At 35.3% G+C, this 16,451-nt stretch overlaps 1 protein-coding gene across 4 annotated transcripts in view; it reads left to right on the top strand.

The window, feature by feature from the left end:
* The window catches only part of THOC2 (THO complex subunit 2), a 61,382-nt gene extending 45,645 nt beyond the window's left edge, over window positions 1–15,737 (top strand). For all 4 annotated transcript variants that reach the window (XM_062584489.1, XM_062584488.1, XM_062584487.1 and 1 more), the window contains 15 exons: window positions 599–756; window positions 2,255–2,383; window positions 3,017–3,148; window positions 3,229–3,413; window positions 4,118–4,302; window positions 4,606–4,708; window positions 5,070–5,506; window positions 6,360–6,418; window positions 7,932–7,967; window positions 10,141–10,278; window positions 10,625–10,694; window positions 10,775–10,932; window positions 11,563–11,639; window positions 11,738–11,785; window positions 14,880–15,737. In XM_062584489.1, the coding sequence (XP_062440473.1) occupies window positions 599–756; window positions 2,255–2,383; window positions 3,017–3,148; window positions 3,229–3,413; window positions 4,118–4,302; window positions 4,606–4,708; window positions 5,070–5,506; window positions 6,360–6,418; window positions 7,932–7,967; window positions 10,141–10,278; window positions 10,625–10,694; window positions 10,775–10,932; window positions 11,563–11,639; window positions 11,738–11,765 (1,895 nt within the window). In that variant the 3' untranslated portion in view covers window positions 11,766–11,785; window positions 14,880–15,737. The remainder of the gene's footprint in view (window positions 1–598; window positions 757–2,254; window positions 2,384–3,016; window positions 3,149–3,228; window positions 3,414–4,117; window positions 4,303–4,605; window positions 4,709–5,069; window positions 5,507–6,359; window positions 6,419–7,931; window positions 7,968–10,140; window positions 10,279–10,624; window positions 10,695–10,774; window positions 10,933–11,562; window positions 11,640–11,737; window positions 11,786–14,879) is intronic.
* The last annotated feature ends 714 nt before the right edge of the window (window positions 15,738–16,451 follow it).

The raw sequence follows: 16,451 nt of genomic DNA, 5'->3' as shown, positions 1-16,451 counted from the left end.
TAGGACTAGTTTGGATGTGTGTTTGGCGGGTCAAATGAAGTGCTAATTGTTGAGCTGTTACTCAATGGTAGACGAACTTTCACAAAATGAATCTTGGGTAGCTAAATTACTCTGTTTCTTCTTAATTGGTCAGTGGGCAGGGGGAAGAAACAACTGTTAAAGAGACTGTACACAGCATGCTCCTATTTTCCTAAAGCAACAGAGCTGAAAGCTAGTCCCATCTTGAAAGGAGAAAATAGATATTCTAGAGGAACGAGCAAACTTGGTGCTTTTGCTAATGCAGAGAGTTGGAATAGCTGAAGCAACTTACACAGTTGTTGTGAGTGATTTTTTTCTCCATTAAGAAACAGAAAAGGTTCCTGTTGAGAAAAAAAGCTTAGCTTCTTACATCTTCTCTTTGTTAAACTACAAAAAAGCTTATTTTGACTTTTTCCCAGTAGTAGCAAAGATAGTCTACAATACAAACTGGCTAATATAGGATAATATACTTCTCAAATATGGATGTATGATATTGAACTTCTTGGGAAAGAGTGATTGAATGTTATCCTATTAATTTACTGTCTTCTTTTTTCCTCTTAATTTCTTTCTATTTTTGAAGAGTCTACCAAAAATGAGACTATCACAAAATTTCTGCAGTTGTGTATATTTCCTCGCTGCATTTTTTCGGCAATCGATGCGGTTTATTGTGCTCACTTTGTAGAGCTGGTGCATCAGCAGAAAACACCCAACTTCTCAACACTTCTCTGTTATGATAGAGTAAGTAGCTGGAACAGTATATACTTTTTTTAATTATTATTTTTGTAAGTATTTTCTGTAGTGTTTTTCCCCACTGCCCTGCCTTGAAGAGATCTCAAAAACAAAAACAAAAAACATTTCCTGTGTTTAATTCTAGAATATACATGGCAATCAGAAGTTCCCTTCTGGGCTTAGAATTGTACAAATTAAGCTTTCCTAGAGCTTCAGAGGATTATTTAAAAAAAAAAAATAAAACCCCTTTTTTCTGATTTATACTAATGAGGATACAGTTTCAGAGCAGTCATTTGTATCTGTTATAGGTTAGAGTGATCCAAATTTCAGCAGTCACAGCAGTCAGATTCAGGTTTTGCAGCCTTCCTGTGGTTTGCATTTCTCATCTACCCTCCCATTCCAATTGTGTGCCCTACCACTCTAGTAGGAACTTCCTTACGCCTTCCCCAGCAAGCATCATCCTTTGGACCCAAGCGTACAGTGCTACAGAGATGGGAGAAACTCATATCACTGTTGAGGCATGGGAAGGGGAGGATATGGTGCCATAATGAGTACTTTCAATAGCAGCAGCAGCCTGACTTTCTGGTTCAAATGGAGCAGCTGGAAGACACATTGATTGTTCAGATTTCTTTCACTATTTGCATAGCCATTCTTTTTGTCCTGTGGAGGAAAAAGGGATGAATGTAGATAGAAGAATCTGGCAAGATGGATTCAGCTCCAACAGTACCAGTGGACTGTACAGTTCTAGGATATCAGTACCATTCTGGAACTTAATTAGCTTAACAGCAGTAAGTTAGCAAGTCATCTATACAGTTAGACTGGACTGTGAGCTTTAAAATGATTTGTTTGGGACTGTACTATAAAAATTAGGGTGGAGAGTTTGTTCCTGTAAACACTAAGTTAAAAGTTGGTGTGATTTTCTTTGAGATATGACCTTTGAAGTAGGTATCTGCTTTGATTTCATGGGTCTAAAATGGCGTTCATACTCAAATCTTCAGTCCATGTTTGATGTGACAAAAGTAGAGTTCTGCTTCTTTCTGCTGGAAGAAATGTCCTCTTGCAGCAAATTGCCTAGGTGTTTATTTCTAGCTGCTCAACCAAATACTTTGAAAACAAAACAGATGTATGCCATTGAAGATACACTTCAGCTGTGGAAACTTGTACATCACCAGCAGCTGTATGTGGCGTTTAGGTTCCAAGTTAATTGTGAAGGACTGAAAGCTGGGGTGGAAAAAAAGTCTTGAAAGCAAGCTGAGAATATTTGATAAAGAGTTTATGTAGGTAATATACAAGGCTGCCTTTCTTATTTGTTTCTCTGAGTAGAACAAGATTTGGTTCATCAAACTAGGCAGTCTCCAGATGCTTCTATTATCAAAATTCTGTTAGATTTGGAAACTAGCCTAACAGCTGTTTAGACTAGAGGAAATTTGAATTCTGATGGCTCTTGTTACTTTGTAATTCAGTAAACTGAGCAAGTCAAAGCTAACTTTGTTATTATTATTCTTAGGTTTTCTCTGATATTATATATACAGTAGCAAGTTGCACTGAAAATGAAGCTAGTAGATACGGCAGGTTTTTATGCTGTATGTTGGAGACTGTGACTAGATGGCACAGTGACAGAGTCATATATGAAAAGGTATGTAAAGATGCCACATCCGTGCTTGTGAACATAATGTTCGCTTGTATAATCGGGCCCAATAAAGATGGATTTAGTGAAAAATAAGTGTGAATTATTCTGGTATTTTGATTTGGAATTTCTGTAATTTGTTTAGCTCAGTTGGTTAGTGTGTGGTGCTGCTAATGCCAAGATCGCAGGTTCAATCCCCGTATGGGCTATGCTGAGGATTGGACTAGATGATCTCCAGAGGTCCCTTCCAACCTTACCAGTCTATGATTCTAATTCATATAGTTTTAATAGAAATAATTTTATATAGCTTCAGAAGTAAAATATTACTTGTATTTCTGATTACTCATAGTTTGGCTAAAGATAACAGTTTGTGGAGTTTATGGAGTCTCTCTTAGTACTCCCTGCAAAAGTTAGCTAAATTGCAAAGAATCTTTTTATTCTTTAACCCAGAAGTTAATATTTCAGTATATATAAATCTGTCTGTCTTTGTCAAACACATCTGTGCAAATCTTGGAAAAGGGTGTGTATGCTTTTGTCTTCAGCAGCATTAGTGATTAAATTGTCATACTAACTTTTGCTGAGTTCTTATTTTTATGCTTCCTGAAAAGGATTGGATTTTTTTTTCCTTTTATGCACATATAGGAATGTGGCAATTATCCAGGCTTCCTCACTATATTACGGGCAACTGGATTTGATGGCGGAAATAAAGCTGATCAATTGGATTATGAGAATTTTAGACATGTGGTACACAAATGGCACTATAAGTTAACTAAGGTAAATAAGGATGCTGAAAAGTTAATGTTTTTGGAAGTATTAATGGAAAAAATCTTGACTGGGTTTAATTTGTATTCTAGGCTTCTGTACACTGCCTTGAAACAGGTGAATATACACATATCAGAAATATCCTGATAGTGCTGACCAAGATCCTTCCATGGTATCCAAAAGTATTGAACCTGGGTCAAGCCTTGGAAAGAAGAGTCCATAAGATATGTCAGGAAGAAAAAGAGAAGCGACCTGATCTATATGCGTTGGCTATGGGGTAACAACACCTTACTTTAAGAAAGTGATTAGAAGTGGATCATGAGAGGCTTCTAAAGACTTGGAACTTTACAGTCCTAACACATTTTTTTACCTTATCGCAGAAGATTTTCCTATCCTGCATCTCAGGGCTGGCAGTGTGAATGAAACTTACAGTTCGTGCTGGATAATCGTTAGTTGCCTTTACAAGACTCTAGCAAAGCACATTTAATAGTAAAGATTACCACTCATAAAAGCTTAATTTAATTTTAGAGAAACACTATAGCAACAAGCAGAGTAAAATGAAGAAAGCTAAGTGCATAGTTTTTTGGTCTTAAGTTTATACAGTTCTAAAATGTTAAACTAAAATGCCTAATTATGTTTTACATCTTTCTGTGGTGAATGCAGAATCATCCATATGTGCTGGACGGCCTCTTCAGATTGGTTATAACAGTTTTGTCAATAGGTTGTTTTTTGTGTGTGTTTGAGTAGAGGAGGAAAGAGATTGGAGAGGGTTTGGAGGTGAGGCGGGTTTTTTTTTTTTTTTTTGTAATGTTTTTTGGTTTTTTGTGGATTTCTTTTGGAGATGATTGAAGGGGCAAGAAACTACTTATCATTTGGGGAAAACTGTGAAATAACAGATGAACTCTTATGTTAAATCATGTTAAATTCAACCCATGTTTTGCTTTATGTTCGTGCATATTTAACAATCTGTGCGACTTGCAGCTATTCTGGGCAGTTGAAAAGTAGGAAGCCTTACATGGTACCTGAAAATGAATTCCACCACAAAGACCCACCTGCCAGGAATGCTGTAGCTGCAACAGTACAAAATGGGCCAGGTGGTGCTGGGATGCCTACATCTCTCTCAATAAATACAGCTAAACTAGAAGAAAGCACTGCTGAGGAGACTGGTAAACCTCTGCTTTTTGTAGAATTCTTATAATATTATAGACAACTTCCTAAAAGTTTGAATTGTTAAACTGAAAGGAAAAATCCTAAATGTGATACTGAATAGAGTCAACATATGTTCTTTAAGATACGTATCTTTAGTGGATTTTAAGAGAGGGTGTTTTGCATTATTACTTATTTAACAGTATTTTTAACAGTAAAATCAGTTGCAACTGATCTTGCATGAATAACTTGAGATGTTTGTTTTATTTTCATCAGTGAGCTCTATTTTCACTTGCTGAAACATTTTTTGTCTTTTTAAACAGATAAACTAAAGGAGAAATCTCAGGGTGCTGTGAAAGTTATTAATAAAGCTGTCAATGCTACACCAAAGGTGACAACAAGCAATGGAAACAGTGCTTCTAATAGGTGAGAAACTTAAGTCTTCCACATTCTCCATTTTCTTCCTTCCAAACTCTAGAATTTTACTTGAAAGTGACCCTTTTATTTTATTTTGCTTTCATGTTCCATATAATTTGTTTTTCTTCAAGGTGTAATAAATAAAATTATTTCAAAATATGCAGCTGTACTAAGCAGACACTATTATTAAATGCATTCTACTTCAGCTATACAAACGTGAAATAAAGTAGAACACTTGTTTTGATAAAGTGACAGCAAAAGAATCTGCTGGTGTTTTTTGGAGGATATATCAAAACATCAGAAGTAAAAGTCTCATGATAAAACTAAAGCTAGTTTTGTGTGCATACTAATTGGCCTTTTTTTTATGCAGCAAAATTATTAAAGAAAAAGATGATAAAGAAAAAGGTGGGAAGGAAAAAGATAAAGAAAAAAAAGAAAAGACTCCAGCTGCCACTCCAGAGACCAAGGCACTTGGGAAGGATGGAAAAGATAAACCAAAGGAAGAACGGGCAAATAAAGATGATAAAGCAAGAGAGATCAAGGAGAAAACGCCAAAATCTGACAAAGAGAAGGAAAAAGCCAAGAAAGAAGAAAAAGCTTCAAAAGAAGAAAAAACGAAGACAGTTGTTACCAACATTGATTCAAAGTCAGCTGCAGAAAAGGAGAGAGAAAAGGAGCCGTCCAGAGAAAGAGATATAGCGAAGGATATGAAATCCAAGGAAAATGCTAAAGGAGGAGAAAAGATGCCAGTAGCTGGGTCCTTGAAGTCACCTGTTCCCCGATCAGAAACATCAGAATCTGAAAGGGGTAAGCTTGGGTGTTTAGGCTATGTCCTTATAAAATTGCAGAATGTCAAAAAACGCTAGAAATGGTGAGAAAGAATGGCTACATAGTAGCTAGTGTTTAGCATTGGCTTTTAAATATCTTGGTGCCTAGAAGAGGCTGTTCAGGTTCTCTCTAAAAGGCAAACTATGTGAATATGTGAACTTCTTTTATCTTTACTAAGTGCTCACTTTCATATAGTCTATCAACTTGTAATTATTTATACTGGTATTTTGAATACCTTTAGAATAAATCTAAATTCTTTATTATAATGTATTACTATAACTGAGGCCTTACACAGTTTCCCAAAAGTTAATAAAAAAAACTTCAAGAGTATATCTTGAAAGCTTCATCATAAATTGTCTTCCAATTAAAAGGCAATAGGACATACAGGCCTTTTTACCTTTTAGAAGGGCACAGGAAGCTTTTTAAAGTCCCTTCTTATTAAGGAATAGCAAGTACTCAGTGTTGACATTTTAAGTTGTTATAATCTGAGTCTGATGTTGAGGTATGTAGTTGGGATATTCTGTTTGTTGCACATCAAGTAAAGTAGGGTTGGAATGCTTCACATTTGGTTCACCTTTTCAGAATTAATACCAACTTAGATATAGACATATTTAGACGTGGAATTTTGAACAGAGCATAATTTTCAGCAGAATTCCTTCGTTTTTCTTTTTTCCTGCAAACTTACAGAAACAGAGTCAAAGCATGCTGCTATTGCTAGATTCCTTAGTGGTAAAACCTGAATTCTTACATTTTTTTGGTACTCTAGAAAGCCATGTTATTAGATTTATCTTTTTACCTGTGTTCTAATAATGCTGTTGTTCTCTTTCTTCAGAACAAAAACGCCGCAAAGTTGATACCCATTCTTCTCCGTCACATTCCTCAACAGTAAAGGTTAGTATAGCCTGAGGAAGGCAGCGTCCATGTTAGGCTCACAAGTTTGGGATGCCAGTATCCGACTTCCTTCAAGTTTTGTGCCAAGTATACACTGGAACCACTGGAGGTTTTATATTGCATTAGAAAATGCATTCCTTTTCTTTATTGGCGGACTGTCTTTTTTCTATAAAAATATTTTTAATTAACCAAAATAAATCTTCAAGGACCTAGCACAAATTTTGTAAATAGTTTTGGAAATTGCAAGAGAATTTTTACACAGAAGTGCCTCATTGTTTTAAGCAGTCAGTTTTTTTGGAGTGCAATGGTAGCTACAAGCAAATGAGTCTTTACAGCAGATGGAGCATATTTTTCTGCACTTCTATTGAAGAATCTCTAGCACTGAAGATTCCTGGATCATACGGGATGTACAATACCTCTGAATTCATCAGGCTTCTTGATGAGCATCATACCGATATGTGCCTTCTAAGGAGGAGTCTTGAAAGGCGTTCCATTTTAAAGTCTCCTTGGTGATCAGTTCTCCTGTAGTTGTGTATATTCAGTGAGCATGCAGCTTCTGTTGTTACCTTCCCTTCGAGGTTTGTTTATTTCCAATGGGTTCCCACCATGTTGAGCCCTGCGTTACGATAAAACCAGATGTGGCAACCAAGCCTACTAACCAGCAAAGAGAAACCCCAAGCATTCAAGCGCAGCACAAAACCGTGGGTGTAGCCTACTTGAAGACTCAGGGTAGCCAATCCTTGCTCCATATTTATTTTATTTCTAAACCATCTCTATGTTCATGGAATCTTTGAATTTGCAGTACGTTGAACCTTTAAAACTGTAAGTTACTAATACTTCATCAAGAGCACTGTGATGGATTATGTGGGCTTTTAAACTTCACCATCTTACCAACTTTAGAACAAGTTTTTCTTTAGTTTTTTGTTTTTTCAAATATTACATTGTTTCTCTGTAAGGTTTACTTGAAAGATTTAGACTAATTTTGGAGAACTCAAATAGCTGTAATTATTTTTGAGGAAGCAGGTGACTGAATTTTTTTTTTTTACTTGTTTTTATAAATAGCAACATAAAGTAACTAGACTTTAGAGTGACTTCTACCACATTTAACTGAAAGTGGAGAAGATAGGTCTAAATTTTTTTAAAAAACCTGTGTTTCACCTGTAGTTCAGTTGTATTTTGAATTAAGATTTTTTTTTCTTTTATATTTTGCAGAAGTCATGGTGGGAGAGTAGATTTTCAATATTTTATGAAAAATTAGATGTAAACAAATTTTGAAGATTGCAAATTTTTATTGCTGTAATCGGGTGTAGAGAGTAGATACGACTTTTTTTTTCTTGCTTTTTTAAAAAATTACTGCAGTTCCTACCTTTGTTCAGCGTAAAATATTAACATAAGATTTATTTCAGAAGGAGTAGCTGTTTTTTGTTTCGAGGGTACGGCCACGCTTCCCAAAGTTCCTCTGGTTTCTGAAAACTATTTCAGCTTACGTGTCATCTTCGTTCATTTTCTACAGGACAACCTCAGCGAACTCAAGGACTCTTCAGCAAAGGTTTGAATCTTTTAGACACCACCAAAGATTACTCTTGTGTTTTGTTGCGGAGAAAACTTATTCTTGGTTTTGTGGCAAACCCCATCAGAAAATTCTTATTTTTCTTCCAGCCTTCATTTGCTCCCTCCTAAATGAGGCTGTTTTCTATTCTGTCTTAATTACCTAATTTTCATTCTTCAGTGTCATTTTACTTAAGGCACTTTGACTATGTTGCCTGTGTATGGTATAAGACAAGTTAAATAATCTTTATTCCTGTATACTTGTTTGGGGAAAGGATGTAATATTCAGAAGCCTGTAAGAGACTTAAGAGTTCAGGTTTCTTCAAAAGTTCATAGGAGTCAAGTTCCTCTGTATGCTTATAGGCTTGCTTTCTTTATGGGTTTTGGGCCTTACCGCTGAGCAGCTTTTAACATTGCAGCTTGTAGAATAAAAGTTGCCAGATTTGAGTAGTTTTCATTGTTCTTACTTTGACTTTGCCCAACACGCAGCCATACTTCAGATTTGATGTGATTTCAGCTAGCAGTGTTTCTGAAAGCCAAATAGTAAAGTCTACCAAGCTAGATCCAGCCTTCTCCTGTAAAGGGCAAAACAGTGCAGTTTTCCACACCTCTGAATTGGGATGGTAGATGAGCAGTGCAATCTGTAATGGAAAATTATATGGATGTAAGGAACAGAAAAAGGAGGAAAGCGGAGTTAAATCTTTGCATTTTAAACATAGAAGGCATCTGTGGAAGGCAACTAAATAGGGCTGCATAGAGAAACTAGTTTGCAAGTCACTGCTAAGAGCTGATAACAAACAAGGGGTTGAGGATAAATTTGCCTGTAGAATGAAGATAGGGAAAAGGAACGGGAAAACATGACTGAGGGGAAAAGAGCAGAAAGAAGAAAAATATCCACTGAAAGGGATGCTGACATATTCAGCCTTTGATATAAGAGAGTGGTAAAATACCAGTAAGTAGTAATAAGCAAAGAGACCCAAGACACTGTCATTGTATTTTAAAGATATGACTGGTAAAGTTTTGGCAATTTAAACATTTTGAAAAACTGGAGAGGGTTAGCATTAACATGATTAAAAGAACAAAATTATTTGAACTGCTATTTGATTTTGTTAGTTTAAGTGATTTCAGTATTGTTTTAAGCAATTCTTGCCCTTGCCTCTTTCTGTGGTGACTTTTTAAGTAAGGTGTCTCTAAAAAGAAATGTAAAGAACACTTTCAAGTTCTATATGCTATCAATTTTGTCTGATTTTTTTAAATTGAAAACTCAAGTATACTGATTTAAATCTGTATATTGCTATAACTTAAGTATCTAAAATACCAGTAAATGCTATTTTCATTTTAAATGGGCTTTTGATTTGTATTTTCAGTATTTCTTAAATCTGAGTATAAAATATAATTAAAATACAGAATTAGTTACTGTAACATGTTAATGTGCAAAACATGTACTACCTTGTATATAGATATAGTAACTTTTGAACTTGGTCAAGTGTTATACTTGACACTACTGTGATTTGTTTTCTCCTCTCCACCTCCTCAAAAAAAGTTGAGTATATAAAAACATTTTGCTTTGAAACTAGTATTTTTTTTTTAATAAAGCTTATTAACACTGATTAGAAGGAAGAGTGGAATAACAGGCCAGAACCTTGTGAGAGCAAACACAACTCTCTTCTAGTTTCAGCTACTTTTATCATTTGTAGCTAAGGGTTTACCACTGAATTCTTTATTATTTTAGATGAAACCGTTATTCAAATTTTTGGCTTAAATACTTTGTGGATTGAGGTTATTCTTTACAAATTAGAACCTGTTTAAGAAACTGATTCCATTCATTCATTCCAGGCAGAATTGCAAGTGCTAAGTCAGTCCAGGAATCTGCACATCCTGTATCAATAGTACTGCTTTGATGTATCAAACAATACTGGTAAACAACTTCGTGTGTATTTAATATAAGTGTTTCAGTTAAGTGAAAGAGTTCTTGGATTTGCAGTGTTGAGAAACAGTGTTACAGATTAAACTGTAGATGACCAGTTAGAGAGCGTCTTCAATTTACTTCTGCTTGTATAGTACCACTGTTTAATTTTATTCTTTGAGCTAAATTTGGTAAAATAGAGTAAGACTTTCATTTATGCATTTAGAAATAAATATTAATTCTCAATGATATTGCCTTAATTTAACAGCACTACATTAACCACACTACTCCAACACTGTCCAAGAGTAAGGAGAGAGAAGTGGACAAGAAAGATTTGGACAAGTCAAGGGAAAGATCAAGAGAGAGAGAGAAGAAAGATGAAAAGGACAGGAAAGATCGGAAAAGGGTTGGTGAAATTTTTATGACCTAGTTTAGAAAGTTGTTAAATACTTGGAAAATTTTTTATTTAAAACTCTTGCAATAACAACTGGTGGTATAACATATCAAAGCAGAAGTTACCCAAATCAGGGTTGTTCTTTTATTTTGTTCTGTTAATATTTCAAAGGTCAATTTACATTAATACATTCTAAATGTCTTCAAAACCAATCTCCAGAAGCTTTAAACAATATGTAATATTTTTGTTACTTTTTAAGTATTAAAAAAATAAGTTCTTTAAATTATAAGTAGGGTGCTACTTCATGAGTATGACTGTACTAGTCTGCTAACATTTGCATAATTGTATTTGGTATTAGGATCATTCAAACAGTGACCGGGAGGTGCCACAGGATTCAACTAAACGACGCAAAGAGGAAAATGGGACAAGTATGTACTTTATTTTGTGCATGTGTGTGAGGGATGGTTTTAATTGTTGTTACGAATCACAGCTTTCTGTTGTGTTTTAGCTGGTTCTTCAAAACACAGTAAAAGTGAAAGTCCTTCTGATTCCCCTCGCTCAAATGAAAAGGAAAAGGAGAAGAACAAATCAAAATCTTCAGGCAAAGAAAAAGGTGATTCAATCAAAGCAGAGAAGATGGAGAAGAGCTCCTCTGGTAGCAAAAAGGTAATATAAACTAGTCTCATTCTCTGTTCCCTATAAACAATTTAGCTGATTGTTTTTCCTAGATTTTGTTGCCTATTTATGGCCTAACTTAGAGACATGCTGTGAATGCCTAAGAAAATGTTCTGGAATTTCTAGGATCTTGTGGCTCTGCGTATTTCAGCAGTTCCCCTGACTGGATAAATTAGAGGAATAGTTGTTTTTGGTAGTTGCCAGGAAAATTCATAAATTATTCAGCACTTGAAGTGTATTTGCAGACTAGTTTGGGGAGCAAATCTGGAAAAGCAGGGTTTATTTACATATAAACCAGTCTGGTCAGACTCATGTGCATGTCAGCACAGCTTTTTTTTTTTTTTCAAAATTAGAGCAGTATCCTCTAACCATATTTATAAAAGACCAAATAATATCACCAAGCAGTTATAACTCTTTAGTGATAGAGATTACCATGAAACTGTAAGATAAAGTTACAAAAACCTCAGATCATAGAATCTGATTACTTTCCCTCTGACTGTCAGTTTTCTTTAGGTAGAACCACTAGGGCTTGTTATAACTTGAAATGTGCATGATCCTTCCAGTCAGATTGTACAATGTATACCATAATAAACTATTTCCTGTATATGTATTTTTGCAAAGGAATCAAGACATGATAAAGATAAAACAGAAAAGAAAGAAAAACGCGACAGCACTGGAGGAAAAGAAGAAAAGAAACAATATCCTTTTGAACTATCAACATTTAAGATAAATAGTGAAAAGTAGCTTCATTCCATTATTTGTAGTAAGATGTATTTGTCCTTAATGCTTAATTTACTCATAAATCTTCAGACAAGCACAGATAATGAAGAATGTTCCAGTCAAGGTAAAATTTTTATGCTTTGCTTTATTTGACTGATACCTCCTATAGCTGCTACAGGTTTGTATACTTTACATACAACCTGAATGTGAAAGGATCTATACATTTTCTTCAGTTCTAGCTCAGGGAGAGCTTTCTGCATCCTCAGCATAGGGATTGGCTAGATCTTCAAGCCTGTTTTGCAGGTGCCAAACAAAAGAGATGAAATGAGGCATAAACAATGTTGGGGCATGGCTGCACATTTGATACTTTTTCCAAGAAAGGTAGATTAAAAAAAGAGATGGATTGCTGAATCCTATAGTCTTCAGGCTTGGTAGTCTACCTGTTAATTGACACTATCTTGCTGTATGTATTGGAGACTTAATTAAAAATTGGCCTATCATAGTCAGTCTGTTTACTCTTTGATCTCTTTCTCTTCACATCTGATCAGATAACAAAGGAAAACTACTCTATAGTAAAGAAATTTCAGACTGTATATTTTAATTAAATCACATTCAAACTGGAACTTAGAAAAATAAACTGCTTAAAGCAGACAGTGTTCTAATTTTTTCAGACCCACTCAGATATGTGGAAATTAAAACTTGAGTTTTATGAGGGTGCTCCCACTGTACCCCTCTCCCCCTCGCATATAATCAGTTTAGGAGTCAGAATAATTCATTTTCAATTACTTGGGAAGCACAGGAGAGTGTTGCACTGCACTTAAAAATTAGTTCCGCTGACCTACCTAACCTGAGAGTCAACACATTGCTGCCAGTCTTTCTGCATAGAGCAGTGACAATTTTATGTCCTATAAACTGTGTATGTAAGATTGAGAAAATATGAAAATGATTGATGTTCAACAAATACAGAAAGACAGAACGTCCCTTTCTCTGTTTGCAAATTGTCTTGGTGCTTTATTATTTTTGATATGTTTGTTCTTTATTAAGAATTGATGAATTATATCTGTGAAATTTTTGTTTGTAGATTCTGAGAGCCCTCAAACTGAACACAAGGAGAAATGAAGTTGAAACAGTCTTTTTTTAAATTCAGTTACACAGGGTTTTTGTTTTTCAGTTTGAAATGTCTGCTTTCTCAGAGTAATATTGTTCTGACCTCTATACAATATGTAAGCTAGGCAGAGTGTGGAAGGAGACTTTTGTTAGGCAAAGCAATGCAGTTAGGGAGCAGAAGGAAGACAAGATTAGGTGCACAAGTCCTTTAAGTCTCTGTTTTTGCAGAAGGATTAATGAGGCTGAAAATTTGCCATGTTTTCATGACTACATTGGTTGGTCTAAAGAGTCTGCCTTTCACAAAACTCCTTCCTGTGAATCCCATTTAAACATAAAATGTTTTTACTATGAGAGCGGTGAAATACTAGAACTGTATGGAGGGGTTGTGGAGTCTTCATCCCTTAGGATATTCAAAATCCATCTGGATATGGTCTTGAGCAACCTGCTTTAAATAATCTTGCTTTTGAGCAGTGAAGGTGGACTAGGTCTCCAAAGGTCCCTTGATGATTTGTGATTCAATTACGTGGGTATTCTGCTTTGAGAACCAGAATATTTGTACTTAAATTGGTAACAGATGGCAAAACTTACAGGAGAGATTATTGGCTGTGGACTTTCCAATTAACGTTGCTTGCAGTGGCTGTGTTTGCTTTAGGTGACAGACCTTGGGACCTTGACAGAGTCCTGTGTTCATCTATTTGCATCTGACAGCTTCAATAAAACAAAGACCAAATCTGAAAGGTGTAAATGCTTTATTGGGAGTGTTTTTTTTTTTTTTTTTTTTTTTTTTTTCTCCAAGAGATGCAAGGGTAGTAACATGGTTTATATAACATTTACAAAGGAATGTTTTGAAAAGGACTTCTCTCAGAGAATTACAGCAGTATCTGTGCTTTGGTTGGGTCAGAAAACAAACACATACTCTGACACCCCCCACCCCCCGCAAACAAAACAAAACAAAAAAAAAAAATCTTGTGAGAAAACTCATGATGGGATAGCAAAGGCTTTTGCTTTGGACCCAGAAATTTAATGACTCGGGAAAACTGCTTTCTCTTTTTTCCAATATGCAGCTGTGGTAGGGGAAGAAACTTACTTTCTGAAATATTCTGATCATTTGGAAATTTCTTCTGAAGTTCATCTCTGCAGTTGGATTGTTGCCCTAAAGAGCAATGGGGAATTATTGAAAAAAGGATCTGGAAAGTTTTGGCTGGTGACATTGCTCAGCCACTGAAGCCAAGGGCAAATATGTGGAGGGGTTTCTGGGTAACAAAGATCACACTAATACCTTGTGCTTCTTAGAAGATGTTGGTGGAAGAGAAAGAATAAGAGTTGAGGTTATTGCTGCTTAGCATTACTGCTGTTTTGTCCTCTTGAAATAGAGGATGCATCTGTGAATAGCTTCCAAACTTAATGATTGGGAGCAGTTCTCGGGGGGGGGGGGGGGGGGGGAGGGGGGAGGAACACGGAATTTGTTGGACTCTGTGTCCAGCAAAGTCTTTATTGCCTGATCTTCATGGATTGATCCCAGTTTTATTCATTTCTTTTATGATTGTATCATGATTTAAGGAAACAAAGTGCTTAGGTAAATGTCAGTTGCAGTCAGATTCACATCTAGTTATGTAATGGGTTAAACTGGAGTGTCTGGCATAAAATACTGGTACTCTCCCGTAGTTGGCATAGTGAAGCATTTTTAAAATGCTTCACTATATAAAAAGCATTTTTTATAGCAGCACGGTGGTGAAATCTAGTGTTCCTGTGTACCTGTTTGTTAGTTCTAACATTCTTCTTAATGTACAGCTTCTGATTGACTGCAGTTATTTTTCTTCTCTAGAGTTAGTAACATTTTGAGCGTGATTGTAATTCTAAATCAGCTTTTACTTTGGCAAAAAATGATGTGTTTATTTGTATCTTTAAGTTAGTTTTTCACTACTTACAATGCAATGCTTACTCTGTAACAAGAGCTATATTAATGTAAGCTAGAGTTAATGAAAGAGCGACTAATTAAAATTACACTTCTCCCTAATTCTTCGAATTTTGAATGGAATAAGATGCTGAGTTGTGAGACTAGTATTTCTTTGAATGACATCTAATTGCAATTTTGTATGCCTTGATTGCAGGTGAAATTGAAATGGGAAGATATCCAGCTGTGACCAGAAATGTATTTTCCAGAGTATAGATTGCACAGAAATTTGTGAATGAAGAGGACCCATCTGCATCTCCTTAAATTATTCAGTTCTCTGCTTTATTTCCCCCATGCTGAAGATTTACCTGTTGAGTTGTACATTACTGTATTTTAACTTGTTGCTTAGTTTCTTACACATTTATTTTCAGTACCTGGCTGAAAGTGTTACCTATTCCATATTTTAGCACAATGTGCTGCAAACAAACAGTTGCCATAGTGCAAATGAGGTTTCATGTGTACAGAGTTCCACTTTAGGTTGTCTAAATACTGCCTGAGTTTAGTAATTCTTTCGATCTGAAATGCATTCTTTTAGATGTTTGAAAACCACAAATAAACAGTTATTGAACCTTTTTGAATTTACCTCATTTAAACTCAGTTTTTATTTATTACTTGGCCTGTTTTTAATATCAGTGACTAAAAAAAACCAAGTGGGAGCACTGTTTTCATGCAATGCTTAGGGATTATTTGTATATTATGTGTACAACGTTGACTTGTTCAAAAAACAAAGAATGAACCCCGTCCCTTCCACTCTGCCCTAAACCTGTGCTTAGTTGTCCCTTGCCACACCTTTCGTTTGTCATGATGTTTTTAGATTAATTGGAAATGCTCTCTTCAAAACTGAAATAAATTAAGTTTCAATTACAGCTACAGGAGCTTTGTATCGCTGAACTTTAGTCTGAAAAGTTTCACAATGACATTTTTAAAAAAAAACAAAAAAATTTTTTTATCTGCTGAATTCTACCAGTGTAACCTTTTTTCTAAATAAACAATAGTTTTCTCAATGGGTCGTAAATCATTGTGTATGTGGTCGCTTTATTAGTTTATATATTGTTATGAAACTTTGGGGTTAATGGATGTGGAATTGTGTGAGGGTGTTTTATCTTTGCTATGGATGAATCCTTTGTACTTGCTTGCTGATCAAATGCATTTTAAAAGGGTCCGAATCATACAATATGACAACTCTAGCATATCTGCCTAGTGTAGAAACAAAAATGTGTTTTACTTTAACAGTGGTTTCACAAAGGACTCAGGGTTTGACTTGTTGCATTCAATCAAGTTTACAGTTGTCTCTAGGCATTTGTCCCTGATCTAAAGCTCATTAAAATCTCTGACACTTCCTAGATTTCCTAATCTAGCTAAATCAGATTGACTTAGTGTCCCTTCAAAATTTTCTTTAATTTGAGTAGTCCTAAAGATATTCATTACATTTGCAGCATGAGACAGAGAAGGAGCCTTTTTCCTGGCTGATAACTATGCTTAATTTATCACTTCTTTATTTCATAAAAGTAAAAACAAATAAATGTTGACTCTCTAGAGCCCTTAGTGCCTGACAAAAAGGGTTCTGCCAGGCATAAGACATGATATAGTAGGTCATTTTATTTTTGGTGAGGTTTAGACATTCATCTGGATAAGACATCTTCAAATCTAGAAGTCAAGTTTGCATTCATGACTAATAGTTTAAATCCCCCTCCTCAGCCACCCCCCCCCAAAAAAAAAAAAAAAAAAA

The sequence above is a fragment of the Rhea pennata genome, chromosome 11 (genome assembly GCF_028389875.1).
Source record: "Rhea pennata isolate bPtePen1 chromosome 11, bPtePen1.pri, whole genome shotgun sequence".
NCBI classification, from domain to species: domain Eukaryota; kingdom Metazoa; phylum Chordata; class Aves; order Rheiformes; family Rheidae; genus Rhea; species Rhea pennata.
The sequence above is the reverse complement of the archived record's forward strand: the minus strand, read 5'-3'. Positions and strand labels throughout refer to the sequence as shown.